Raw genomic sequence first — 12,732 nt, 5'->3', positions numbered from 1 at the left:
TTACCTTCTGAGTAGCTAGGACTACAGGTGTGTGCCACCATGCCTGGTTAATAATTTTTTTTGTAGAGATGGGGGTCTCACTATGTTGCCCAGCCTGGTCTTGAACTCCTGGCCTCAAGTAATCCTCCTGCCTCAGCATTCCAAAGTGTTGGGATTATAGGCATAAGCCAACAGGCCCAGCAGATTTATTTTTTTACAATAGTTGTGGAGGCATTGCTAATTTCCTACGTTAACACCTAAGCTTTACTAGCACTATGATTTTGCTTTCTGCAGGGCTTACATGTCCGTTATAACAAATGTGCACTTTTAGAAGTTGAGCATACTTCAAGATTTTCAAATAAGAAGAACCCCCTTTTATTTATATTTTTTCTATTTCTCAGGTATTCAAATTGAAGAAGCTATTCCTTTGCTTTCCAGGGTCAGATCACCTCTAGGAGCAATGGGACCACCTACATGAAGGCCAGAGCCTTCACAGCCTGCAATACCTTGTAGTTGGTAGGGTCATAAGTCAGTGCATTGCCAAGATGTTCAAATGCCTTCTGGTAAATGCCGAGCTTGGAAAAAAAACAAACAAGACAACTTATATCAGCAAGGAGATGGCAGTTAAAGAGTCTGGTCAATTACACCCAGAACAGAAATGCCCTGGCGTTTTTGAGTTCTCCTGACCAAAAAAAAAAAAAAAAAAAGCAGCTACAGTTACCAGATAATAAATAAAGAAAACTAAATATCCCCACAGTCATGGTTCTCCTTCTATTTTTGTTAATTTGTCCCCTGATAAGGTCAAAGTATATTTGATAGGAACCATCTCTGCCACACTAACACTGTTCCATATTAATGCCTCTTGACAGAAAATGAGCTGGGTATCCTCATCTCCCGTGGGGCCAGCCTCCCAAGCCAAAGCCCAGGAAGACCCAGGGTTAAGCTCCTGATTCCTTTTAAGGAAAAACGAAATCGACATAAAGGCCACCATGGAGGCAGAGTCAGCTGAACAAGGAATTTGGCAAATGTGTATGTTGGAGATGGGGGAAAGGCCCCTTGGATACCTGGGCCCTGGATTCTCAGCCAGAGAATCCATTAAGCTACAAGAATCCCATTCACATTCAGGAATGTGGAGGGCACAGAAGACTTCTTATTCTAGATAAAGTATGTTTTACCTTCTCTCTTTCCAATAAGGCCCTGGCTGAGAAGAAAGATCCACAGAAATGGCTTTGCCCCAAAGCCCTAAGAAGTGCTTACTTGTATCAGTTTCTCACCTTACAACAAAGTAACAACCCCCCAACACCAGAGTTATTTCTCATATATGCTCTTTCCTGGGTTACATAAGAATTTTTTTTTTTTTTTTTTGAGATGGGGTCTGGCTATGTCACCCAGGCTGGAGTGCAGTGGCTCAATCTCAGCTCACTGTAACCTCTGCCTCCCAAGTACAAGCAATCCTCCTATTTCAGCCTCCCAAGTAGCTGGGATTACAGTCACATGTCATCATGCCTGGCTAATTTTTGTATTTTTTGTAGAGACAGGGTCTCCCTATGTTGCCAAGACTGGTCTCTAACTCCAGGGCTCAAGTGATCCACCAGCCTCCCAAAGTGCTGGGATTACAGGCATGAGACACCACGCCCAGCCTAGATAAGAATTATAATTGCACTAAGGTAAAATAGAATTACTCCAAATTTAAACGCAGAAAATTAATTCCTTTAGCAAAGACTATCAGATAGAGAGTGTAGTTCATGTACTTTGACCTTTAGTAAGATAAATATCAAAATGCAGGAAAACCACCAGACACACAAACCCAAAAGCATTTCTAACATCAATGCATGAATGAGTCAAGAGTTTTCGTTACCTGTAAGTAGAGTAATCCTAAAGTTGTAAGAAGTTCTGTATTTTCTGGTGAGAACCTGCAACATAGAGATGCTCAGAGGGAAACAAGATGTGGATGAGAAACACGGAGACACATGCATGGCAATGTATCCTTGTGTAATACTTGACAGGCCCCACTGAACCTTTTGCTCCCCATGGAAATCCCTGAAGGCAGTTTGGGAACCGCCATCAAAAGTAGATCATCTCAGCCCTGGCAATAGGGAGAACTGCTCAGCAAGAAGCAAATGGGGCTTAGAATTCAGACTCCTTTCTTAGAGTAAAAGTCCTAAGAAAGAATGTTTTGCATGACTGTCTTGGTCACACTAATAAAATTAAAGAACAATGCTTTATAAACCAAGTCAGTCTAGAACTTACACATAGTTTCACCAGTCCTCTCTTGTGGGATTTTTTTTCTATTCTCATTGTGTTCACAATGCCAGGCAGCATAATTTTCTATGTAATTTTGGATCCCAAGGCCCTAATGCTCTTCTCTCCACTTAAACAGAAAGCTATACTAAGTAGCCAAATGAAACAAAAGAAGATACATACCAATCCTAGGAAAGAAGGTGCTACTGACCTTTGGAAGTAAATGCTGATCTAAGCAAAATATTGTCTGCCTGCTCAATCCCTCACTAATATGTCTTTGTCACAAACCAAAGCAACACTGAGTTGGGATGATCTAACTATAGGATCATCAGACAGTTGCAACAGTAAAACACCAAAGGGCTATGAACAATGTCTCCTGCTTCTAAGGAACAACACAGGACACTGGTTACCTCTAGGGAGACCTGAACCAGAAGATGCACAGCCCCAGCCAGGGAAGCCCTGAGCTGACCAAACAGCTTTCTCAATTCAACTGGGAATCTGCCTTTCACTTTCTGCCATAATAAACATCCATTTTGATCACTTCCCTCCCCAAAGCCGGGTAACTTCTATAATTCTAGCAGTATCGGTCCCCCACTACAACATGACTATTCTCTTCGAAGCTGTAGGTCATCAACAATGGTCTCTATCTTCTCAGTAAGGCTTCAAATTTTAGCTGTCCACATTTCTCTCTTGGGAAATTTAGTGACTGAAGTCCTTGATCGGTTACTGGAAGAATGTCCCCCTTGGGATTTATGTATCTTAATCTCAAAGAGCCGACCTCTAAAAGGCAGGGGTCAGGGGTCGGGGCTACTACCTAGCATCACAGAGGCACTTATTACATGCTCCTTATTACTTGCCCATATATACAGCTTCTTGATGACAAAAGTCGCTTCTGTAGCTTAACAAACCGAGTGATTTTTCTGTCTTTTTAGACACAAAATGTGGTTGAAAAAAATTCAGAAAGCAATGTTGTGACTGACATAACCAGAAAATTTACTACCATGGTAGAAGACAAAGATAATAAATTAACAGAAATCTAAGTTTAGTTCAGAATCTAATTATTAGGAATAATAAACCTTGAACCATAGATCAGACATTCTGTTAAATGACCAAACAAATGAGACAAAGCATTTGGCTATAGCTATCCGATTTAAAAGAAACAACACAAGGCCAGGCACAGTGGCTCACGCCCTGTGGGAGGCCAAGGCAGGCAGATCACTTGAGGCCAGGAGTTCAAGACCAGCCAGGCCAACATGGTAAAACCCTGTCTCTGCTAAAATACAAATATAAGCCAGGCATGGCAGCGCACTTCTCTAGTCCCAGCTACTCAGGAGGCTGAGGCGTAAGAATCGCTTGAACCTGGGAGGCAGAGGCTGCGGTGAGCCGAGGTTACACCATTGCACTCAGGCCTGGGTGACAGAGTGAGATTCCGATGAAAGAAATGAAAGAAAGGAACGAAGGGAGGGAGGGAAAGGAAGGGAGGAAATGAAGGAAAGAAAAGAAAGAGAGGGAGGGAGGGAGGGAGGGAGGGAAGAGAGGGAGGTAAGGGAAACAGGGAGGCAGGGAGGAAGGAAGGAGAAAGGAAAGAAAGAAACAAGACAAGACCCTAAACAGAAAAGACAGCATGTGTTTCTAGAGAGAAAATATGAAACACCATCATGGGAAAGCCAATCAGTTCCATTAAAACTGAATCAGAAGATTTCTGTCCCTAATAATATCTCCAAAAACAGAAGTATCTATTGCTAATATATGATACCAAAATGGCAGACTGTCAGCCAACTCCTAAATCTGTTATTTCCTTCTCCCTGAGTGTGCATCTGCCTACTTCTCTTGCAACTATCAACTAGTTTTGAACCATGGAATGTTAGCAGGAGCGATGTGTGCAATTTCTGGGTCATTTGAAATTTATTACCAAGCCCAGGTGCGGTGGCTCACACCTGTAATCCCAGCACTTTGGAAAGGTGAGGCAAGAGGATGGCTTGAGCTCAGAAGTTTAACACCAGCCTGGACAACATAGCGAGGCCTTGTCAACGCAAAAACATTTTTGAAAATTAGCTGGATAGGCCAGGCATGGTGACTCACTCCTTTAATCCCAGCACTTTGGGAGGCCGAGGCAGGCAGATCATAAAGTCAAGAGATCGAGACCATCCTGGCCAACATAGTAAAACCCTGTCTCTACTAAAAATACAAAAATTAGCTGGACATGGTGGTATGCACCTATGATCCCAGCTACTTGGGAGGCTGAGGCAGGAGAATCACTTGAACCCGGAGGGCGAAGGTTGCAGTGAGTCAAGATCAGGCCACTGCACTCCAGCCTGGCAAAAGAGCAAGACCATCTCAAAAAAAAAAATTAGTTGGGCATGTGGCACATGCCTGTAGTCCCAACTACTTGGGAGGCTGAAGGGAGAAGATCGCTGGAGCCCAGGAGGTTGAGGCTGCAGTGAGCTGCCTAAGTGACAGAGTAAGAGCCTGTCTCAAAAGGAAATATAAAATTATTGCCAGATGCTTATTCCATACTTATCTTCCCATACCATCTCCTCCTACCACAGCCTGGATGTGGATGTTACATTCAGCATCAACCATGCAGATAAAGACAACAACCTAAGGAATGGTGGGTCAATAAGGAAGGAACCTGGATCCCTGGCTCCCTTTGTAGAATAGAGCTGCCCAGCTAACCTAAAGCAGCAGCCATCCTGAGAGGTGAGAAAGAAACACAGTCTACCTTACTGAAGCCATCAGGAGCTCTTAACTTAAACCTCAGCTTCACCTTTAACTCACACAATAAGTAATTAAACATATTAGTTTCTCATTGTTCTAAAGGAAACAGATACACTTACTCCACTGCTTTCTTGTAGATTTCAACGGCCTTGTCCAAGTCTCCCTCCAGCAGGTGGATCTTCCCCAGCATTATATAAGTCAGATCATGCCTATTAAGATTCAGGGCATTGTGCAACTGGTCTTGTGCCTGACAAGTTTGACAAAGCAAAGAAAACCAAATTACTACCACTGAAAGAACTATAGCTTGATATGGCTAATGTAAAGACAGTTGCTGCTGTATTGACATAGGACCATCACATTTCAGCAAAGAGCCCCCACTACCCAAAGACCAAAACATACCAAAACTGTCCTTGTTGAAAAGACAGCTGGCAACATGGGATATCTGCTTCTGAAGCTACTTGGAAGAATTTATGCAAGATGATTAATCTTTCTGAATGTTTACTGCTTGATATTCATACCTATGACTCATACTTCATAAGTCAAAAGAGACATCATAGTACATGTAGAGTACTATACTAAACTAAATCCCAGCTGTAACATTGACCAGATGCACAAATTTCTCTGTGGTGGGCCCCCATTTCCCCACCAATGTGATGATAAATGAATAAATAGATTGTTCTCATTTATTCACCCAACAAGTATTCATTGAGTGCTTGCTGTTCTGGGTGCTAGATATATTTCAATTAATAAAATCAACTCCTTGCTCTGGAGGAGTTTACCTCCTAGTAAACAAAAAGGTATTTAGTCATTCGCTGATCCAACAAGTATTTATATAAATGCCAAGTATTGTATTTGCCTAGCCTGTTAGCTATACAGTAAAATCTATTTCTTCTCAGTACAGGTCCAACCAAAGACCAATCCTTCTTTTCCCCTGACTCAGAATAATGCTGTGAATAGAAATATGAATGTTTGAAATTGTCTGTGAAGAGAAATATCTCCTAATCAAGTATATAAAACTGTAGATCCATCTATAAAACCTAAGGGACCCACTAAATGTATTTTATGAACATATATTGTTTATTATCTATCTCAAGAGAAAAGTTACTTTTACAACCCAATTGCTAATGTGCATTTTTTTTTTTTTTACACCAGTGTGGGATAGATTATGTTATCCCAGTCTGCAAATTGATACAAACTAAACATTGTCAAATGGGTACTAATTCAGATTCTCAGTCCTGGTGGCATTGGAGAAAGGAGAATAAAACTTCACAATCACTAAGTGTGAGCTCTATGAAGGAAACTACCCAACGCTCCCATCACTAAGTTTTAGAGCTCTCAGTAATTTTGTCTGTTCCTCAATTACGATACATACTTTTCCTTACCTGAGTATCAAGGTAAGCTCAAATTGTTTTCTCTGATATAGGAGCTTATAGCTTAATCACAAACACAAATTCTCATCATGGAAAATAACTAAAACTTTTAAAACTCAGAAACCAGATCCACTTAAAATTTATTTTCAATGACCCTAAAAACTAAAATCAGTTGCTGTAAGGATATTAGATCACTCACATGCTCATGATTACACCTTTAAGACTTAAGGGTCCACTTTTTGATATTTATGTTTCATTAAGCATTTATTTCTATACTGGGAAATTAAACTGGAGGTAGAGAAAAAGAAGAAAGGAGAAAAACTGCCATTCTCTCATATTTCTAGAACTTTACATGTTCTTATTAAAAGCAGAAAACAACAGATGAATAATGACAAGTGAAAATTAAAACAGAAGTAAATGTATAAAGGTAATTTTAATTTTCAGTTCCAAAAACCTTTGCAAGCACCAAGGATAATACAAAATGAGCAATGTAACTCTGCAACAGCAAGTGCACCCTCAGTGAAATCCATCACCACTTCTATAAATTACCTTGTTGAACTGCTTCAGATAAATGTAGCAAACTCCTAGGTTATGGCTGATCTCCTAAGCACATTAAAAAAAAAAAAAAAAAAAAAAAAAAGGGAAACAATTTAGGTGTAATTCCACAGTAAGTAATTAAAGTGAAAGAACAGACATCTAGAGATTGTTATTGCTCGGCAAGGTTTAAACGTTAATAAAAAGCTGACTGTAATGCATGGTTTAGAGTTCATACTCAAATATATTTGTTAAAAATTAGTTCTTCAATTTAAAAAACATGGATTATAAGAAATAAAAGCAGAATAAACAGGTGATCTTCCTGGATCTATGGGGCACCCTGGGGCACATACCCAGCCCATCCCCATGTCTTTCTGAGAGCTGCCTATCACCCCGTACCCTTTGGGCTTTCTTCTCAGGAGAGACTACCCACAGCCCCTGCTGAGAGGGCTGCCAGCCACCACATTTCCACCCTTAAGGCAAGACAGTTGGACAGTGACACCTGACCCAACTGAATTCCTTTCCCTAGGAATCTGGAATTGGAAGAGAGCTAGTTAGTTGCAAGTACTAAATTCACTAGGTGATGTGGACTTGAGGACTGACAGCACCACCTGGAGTCCGCTACGGGGGAATACATGTAATTGGAGCCATCTGCAGAAGTCTAGAGCAAGGTGGGAAAACTATGGTCTATGGGCGAAATCCATTCCCTGCCCCTTTTTATAAGTACAGATTCACTGGAATGCAGACACAACCACTGTTTCTGTATGGCTCGTTTGCATTAGAACTGCAGAGTTAAGTCATTGCAACAGAGTCTGTATGAAGTTGTACAAATTAAAATATTAACTGACCTTTTACAAAAAAAAGTTTGCCAACCTTTGATCTACAGAAAGAAAAGATAAAGCAAAAAAGGCGAAGTATCTACCTTGGTTGCAGAAGCATTCCAGTTCTGCTTCACTAAAAGACCAGCTTATGTATTTGTAAAAGATAAGGCCTTTTTTAAATCTACCCACATCGTCACACTAAAAAAAATGAGTGATTGCTTGATATTAGATATTCAATTATGTTCAAATTTCCAATTATCCCACAAATGCCTCACATTTCAAAAAAAAAAAAAAATTGTATTCAATCACAACTCAAATCATGTCCATATTACAGCGCATTGGGATTTGAACTCAGGCCTGCTTCCCAAAACTTGCATACTTCCATCTTTGCCATGCTATCAGAATGCATTCATGGAGAAAGACAAGGCAGAAATAAAGCCTTTCTTGCTCTTTAAATGTCCTGCTCTGCAGTAAGAACTGTCAAGGTAAGTAAGTAAATACATAGATGTCCTGAAGGCTAACCTCTGACCTTTTAAAATCTTTAACATGACAACAAAGAAAATTTGCAAAGGGGAATGGAACAAATCAGAGTCAAATCCTATCTTTCAGGAGGTAAGGGAATCCAGCAAACATCTTACAAAGGCAGTCGGTTCAATGGAAAGATCAGTCTTAAGATGAGGAATCTTAGATCGTCCTAGATCACAGGCCTGAATTCCAGTTCTGGCTCAGCAACAACCTTACTGTAGCAACTTCTTACACTTCAGCAAGACATTCCATCATCCAAAGCCTTAGTTTCCTCACTTGTCAATGGGGGAAATCCTCCCTACTTAACACAGCTGTTCCAAAAGTCAAATAAGATAATAGGAGGAATTACTATTCCCCTGTTGTATGTGGAATACCCTGATGAGTCAAATAAAGTAGAGCTAGGTATTCTTTTTTGTTTTTGGAGACAGGGTCTTGCTCTGCTTCCCAGGCTGAAGTGCAGTGACAAAAATCACAGTTCACTGCAAGCCTCAACCTCCCAGGCTAAAGTGATCCTCCCACCTCAGCCTCTAGAACAGCTGGAACTACAAGTACACATGACTACTAATTTTTTTTTTGCTTTCCTGGAGACTGGGTCTCTATGTTCCCCAGTGTGGCCTCAGACTCCTGGGCTCAAGTGATCCTCCTGCCTCAGCATCCCAAAGTGCTGGGATTACAGGTGTGAGTCACCACACTCTACTACAAGTTTTTCTATAGGTACTTATAAAATACATAGGGTAGAAAAGGGCTGTTAATAAAAATAAAATGAAAAATCATTAAAAAATTTTAAAAAGAAAAGAAAAATGCCATGAAGGGGAAAATTTTAAAGGAAAGTTAAAAAGTGGGAAAAAAAAAAAAAAAAAAAGGGGGGGGGCTGCCATGGTGGCTCACGCCTGTAAAGCCAGCACTTTGGGAGGCCGAGGGGGGCAGATCATGATGTCAGGAGTTCGCGGCCAGGCTGACCCACATGGTGAAACCCCATCTCTACTAAAAATATAAAAATTAGCTGGGCATGGTGATGTGCACCGGTAATCCCAGCTACTAAGGAGACTGAGGCAGGAGAATAGCTTGAACCCTGGAGGAAGAGGTTGCAGTGATCCGAGGTTATGCCACTGCACTCCAGTTTGGGTGACGGAGCGAGACTTCGTCTCAAAAAAATTAAAAAAAAAAAAAAAAAAAGAACGGCCGTTTTGTGAATGACCACATCTACTGTTAACAATGGGTGGTTATCCCAAATGAGTCAGTAATACCAAATTAGCTTTTTCAACCAACTGGATAAATTAAGAAACATGTTCCATTCCCCGTGACACTGAGTTCTCCTGTTTTACCTCTTCCCTATCTCCCTCTATGGGTTCTCTTCTTCCGCTCAGTCTTTCAAAACTGGTTTTTGATGGCTCACACCTGTAATCTCAGCACTCTGGGAAGTAGTAGGAGGAGGATCACTTGAGGCCAGGAGTTTGAGACCAGCCTGGACAACATAATGAGACCTCATGTCCACAAAATAAATTTAGCCAGGCATGGTGACATGCACCTGTAGTTCCAGCTACTTGGGAGGCAGAGGCAGGAGGATCACTTGAGCCCACGAGTTGGAGGTTACAGTAAGCTATGATCACTCCAATGTACTCCAGCCTAGGAAATTTTGTCTCTTAAAAAAAAGTTTAGAAAGCAAAGTTAAAAACTGCTAGCACCCAGGGATGTTCCAGGGATTCTTGGTGGGTCCTGGCTCCTCGCTGGCCTGTATGGTGACCGTTTGTGGTGTTGGCCACCCCAGGGTCCTGGCCCCCATACACAGTGCAGGGTTTCCTCCCTGCATTAAAGCAGTAACTTTTCCTGTGCTGTCTCAAAAAAAAGTAAAAAACTGTTTTTTTCAAGGGTTCCATCCTCAGCTCGTTGCAGGGTAATGTCATCCAATCTGATGGTTTCAATTACCACCTTTGTGTTGTTGACTCAGAATGTATATCTCTACGCCAAAACACTTAGTTTCAGATTTCTATATCCAACCATACTGGACACACCTCAATTTAGATATCACCAAACAACCTAAAACTTATCATGTCCAAAATCCTCTGAAAGATAGGAGTTAACTCTGATTTCTTACCATCACCTTCTTCCAAAACTTGCTCCTCCTGCTTCCTGTATTTCCTATTCTAGTTGATTATCCTACAGTCCACCAGTCCGCCTTTGCATCTCCAGGGCATACAGCAGTGCTTGGCATATAGCAGACATACTCATTTTTTGAAAAAACCAACTGAATTAAAATATATGAATTTTCTTTATCTGTAGCTTCACTCTGGCTGTTAGCTATAACATACTCCACAGCATAAAGAATCAACTCAGTCTTCAGACGTCCAGAGGGAAAGCAAATTGAACACACTTCAAAAATAATAGTGCCCCATAAGAAATGCAAAGGAAATCCATGCTAATTCAGTGTACTAATAAATCTAATCCTTCATTCATAGATATGAATGTCTCTCCAAGAATCATCAAATACTTGAAAAACACTAACAGCATAAAATAGAAGAACCAAAATGAAGAGAGCAAGAAAAAGATAACTCTGGGAAGCAGAACAGAACTTCAAGAATCAGAGATATTGGCGAGGCTATTGCAAGAAGACAAGATTTTTGGAAATTAAAAATACAATAAAGGAAAATGAAATAAATATTGGATGGATAGGCTATATAACAGAATACAAACAGCTAAAAACGAAAATGATGATCTGGAAGGTAAGACTGAATAAATGCCCTGAATGTACAATAAAAGGACAAAAAGGGCCTGGCGCAGTGGCTCACGCCTATAATCCTGGCACTTTGGGAGGCCAAGGTGGGTGAATCACCTGAGGTCAGGAGTTGGAGACCAGGCTGGCCAACATGGTGAAACCTCATCTCTGAGGTTAGCCAGGCATGGTGGCAGGTACCTGCAATCCTAGCTACTTGGGAGGGTGAAGCAGGAGAATCACTTGAATCTAGGGGAGAGAGCCTGCAGTGAGCCGAGATCGTGCCACTGCACTCACTCCAGCCTGGGCGACAGAATGAGCTCCTTTTCCAAAAAAAAAAAAAAAAAAAAAAAGTCAAGGAAGTAGAAAATGAGTGGCAAGTTAAGAGTTGTGGAGAACATATCATAAAGAATGGAAAACAGGGCCGGGCGTGGTGGCTCACGCCTGTAATCCCAGCACTTTGGGAGGCCGAGGCGGGTGGATCACGAGGTCAAGAGATCGAGACCATCCTGGTCAACATGGTGAAACCCCGTCTCTACTAAAAATACAAAAAATTAGCTGGGCATGGTGGCGCGTGCCTGTAATCCCAGCTACTCAGGAGGCTGAGGCAGGAGAATTGCCTGAACCCAGGAGGCGGAGGTTGCGGTGAGCCGAGATCGCGCCATTGCACTCCAGCCTGGGTAACAAGAGTGAAACTCCGTCCCAAAAAAAAAAAAAAAAAAAAAAAAAAAAGAATGGAAAACAGTGTGGCAGATGCTGCTAGTTTTCTACCTGCTACCTACTCTTCTCTTTTTCCTTACTAATAGAACCCTGTTTGTTTAGAGTGGCAATGTGACCAGATTAAAAACTACATTTACCAGCTTTCCTTATAGAAGGGGAACTGATATGACATAAGGGGAAGTCTGTGGGGAACTTCTGGGAAAGTTGTGCTTTCCCAATATAGGCTCTGTCCTTTTCTTCTTGTTGCTTTCTCTTTCCCCCTTCCTAGAATGCAGATGTGATGTTAGATGCAGCATTCTTCTAACCATGAGGAAAACTCACAGCCTTGACATCCTAGACCACCAAATCAATGCCAGCAACTACTTATCTGGACATCTTGTTTCATAAGAATTAAAAAATAAACCCCTAATTTGTAAAGCCAATGTTTAATCAAATTTTCAGTTGCAGTTACACACAATCCCCAACTGATACAAAGGGAAGGGGAGGGGAAAAATAAAGAACTACTCAAAGACCCTGACCCACAGAAAGGCAAGGGTCTTCAGAATGAAAGAGCCAACTGAATGTCACACAGATGGGGATGGGAAAAAGGCATGAAACACAACTCGATGCCTCTTGCTGGCATTATGGAACTCCAACGATGAAAAAAATACCCGAAGGCCGGGCGCGGTGGCTCACGCCTATAATCCCAGCACTTTGGGAGGCCGAGGCGGGTGGATCATGAGGTCAAGAGATCGAGACCATCCTGGTCAACATGGTGAAACCCCGTCTCTACTAAAAATACAAAAAATTAGCTGGGCATGGTGGCGCGTGCCTGTAATCCCAGCTACTCAGGAGGCTGAGGCAGGAGAATTGCCTGAACCCAGGAGGCGGAGGTTGCGGTGAGCCGAGATCGCGCCATTGCACTCCAGCCTGGGTAACAAGAGCGAAACTCCGTCTCAAAAAAAAAAAAAAAAGAAAAAGAAAAGAAGAAAGAAAGAAAAGAAAAAGGAAAGAAAGAAAGAAAGAGAAAAAAAAGAAAGAAAGAAAGAAAGAGAAAGAAAGAAAGAAAGAAAAAGAAAGAAAGAAAGAAAGAAAAGAAAAGAAAAGAAAAGAAAAGAAAAGAAAAGAAAAGAAA

At 41.4% G+C, this 12,732-nt stretch overlaps 1 protein-coding gene across 9 annotated transcripts in view; it reads right to left on the bottom strand.

Moving 5' to 3' along the window:
• Positions 1 to 12,732, bottom strand: part of BBS4 (Bardet-Biedl syndrome 4) — a 46,315-nt gene that overhangs the window by 7,881 nt on the left and 25,702 nt on the right. For 8 of the 9 annotated variants that reach the window (XM_032244736.1, XM_032244741.1, XM_032244737.1 and 5 more), the window contains 4 exons: positions 6,858 to 6,911; positions 5,058 to 5,185; positions 1,838 to 1,892; positions 486 to 554 (listed from right to left, as the gene is read on the bottom strand). In XM_032244736.1, the coding sequence (XP_032100627.1) occupies positions 486 to 554; positions 1,838 to 1,892; positions 5,058 to 5,185; positions 6,858 to 6,911 (306 nt within the window). Of the gene's footprint in view, positions 1 to 485; positions 555 to 1,837; positions 1,893 to 5,057; positions 5,186 to 6,857; positions 6,912 to 12,732 lie in introns of those variants that run through there. The other variant, XM_032244744.1, reaches the window with a different exon arrangement.

The sequence above is a fragment of the Sapajus apella genome, unplaced genomic scaffold, assembly GCF_009761245.1.
Source record: "Sapajus apella isolate SASKATOON/1434 unplaced genomic scaffold, GSC_monkey_1.0 scaffold55, whole genome shotgun sequence".
Taxonomy (NCBI): domain Eukaryota; kingdom Metazoa; phylum Chordata; class Mammalia; order Primates; family Cebidae; genus Sapajus; species Sapajus apella.
Note: the sequence above shows the minus strand (reverse complement) of the source record. Positions and strands in the feature narration are given on the sequence as shown.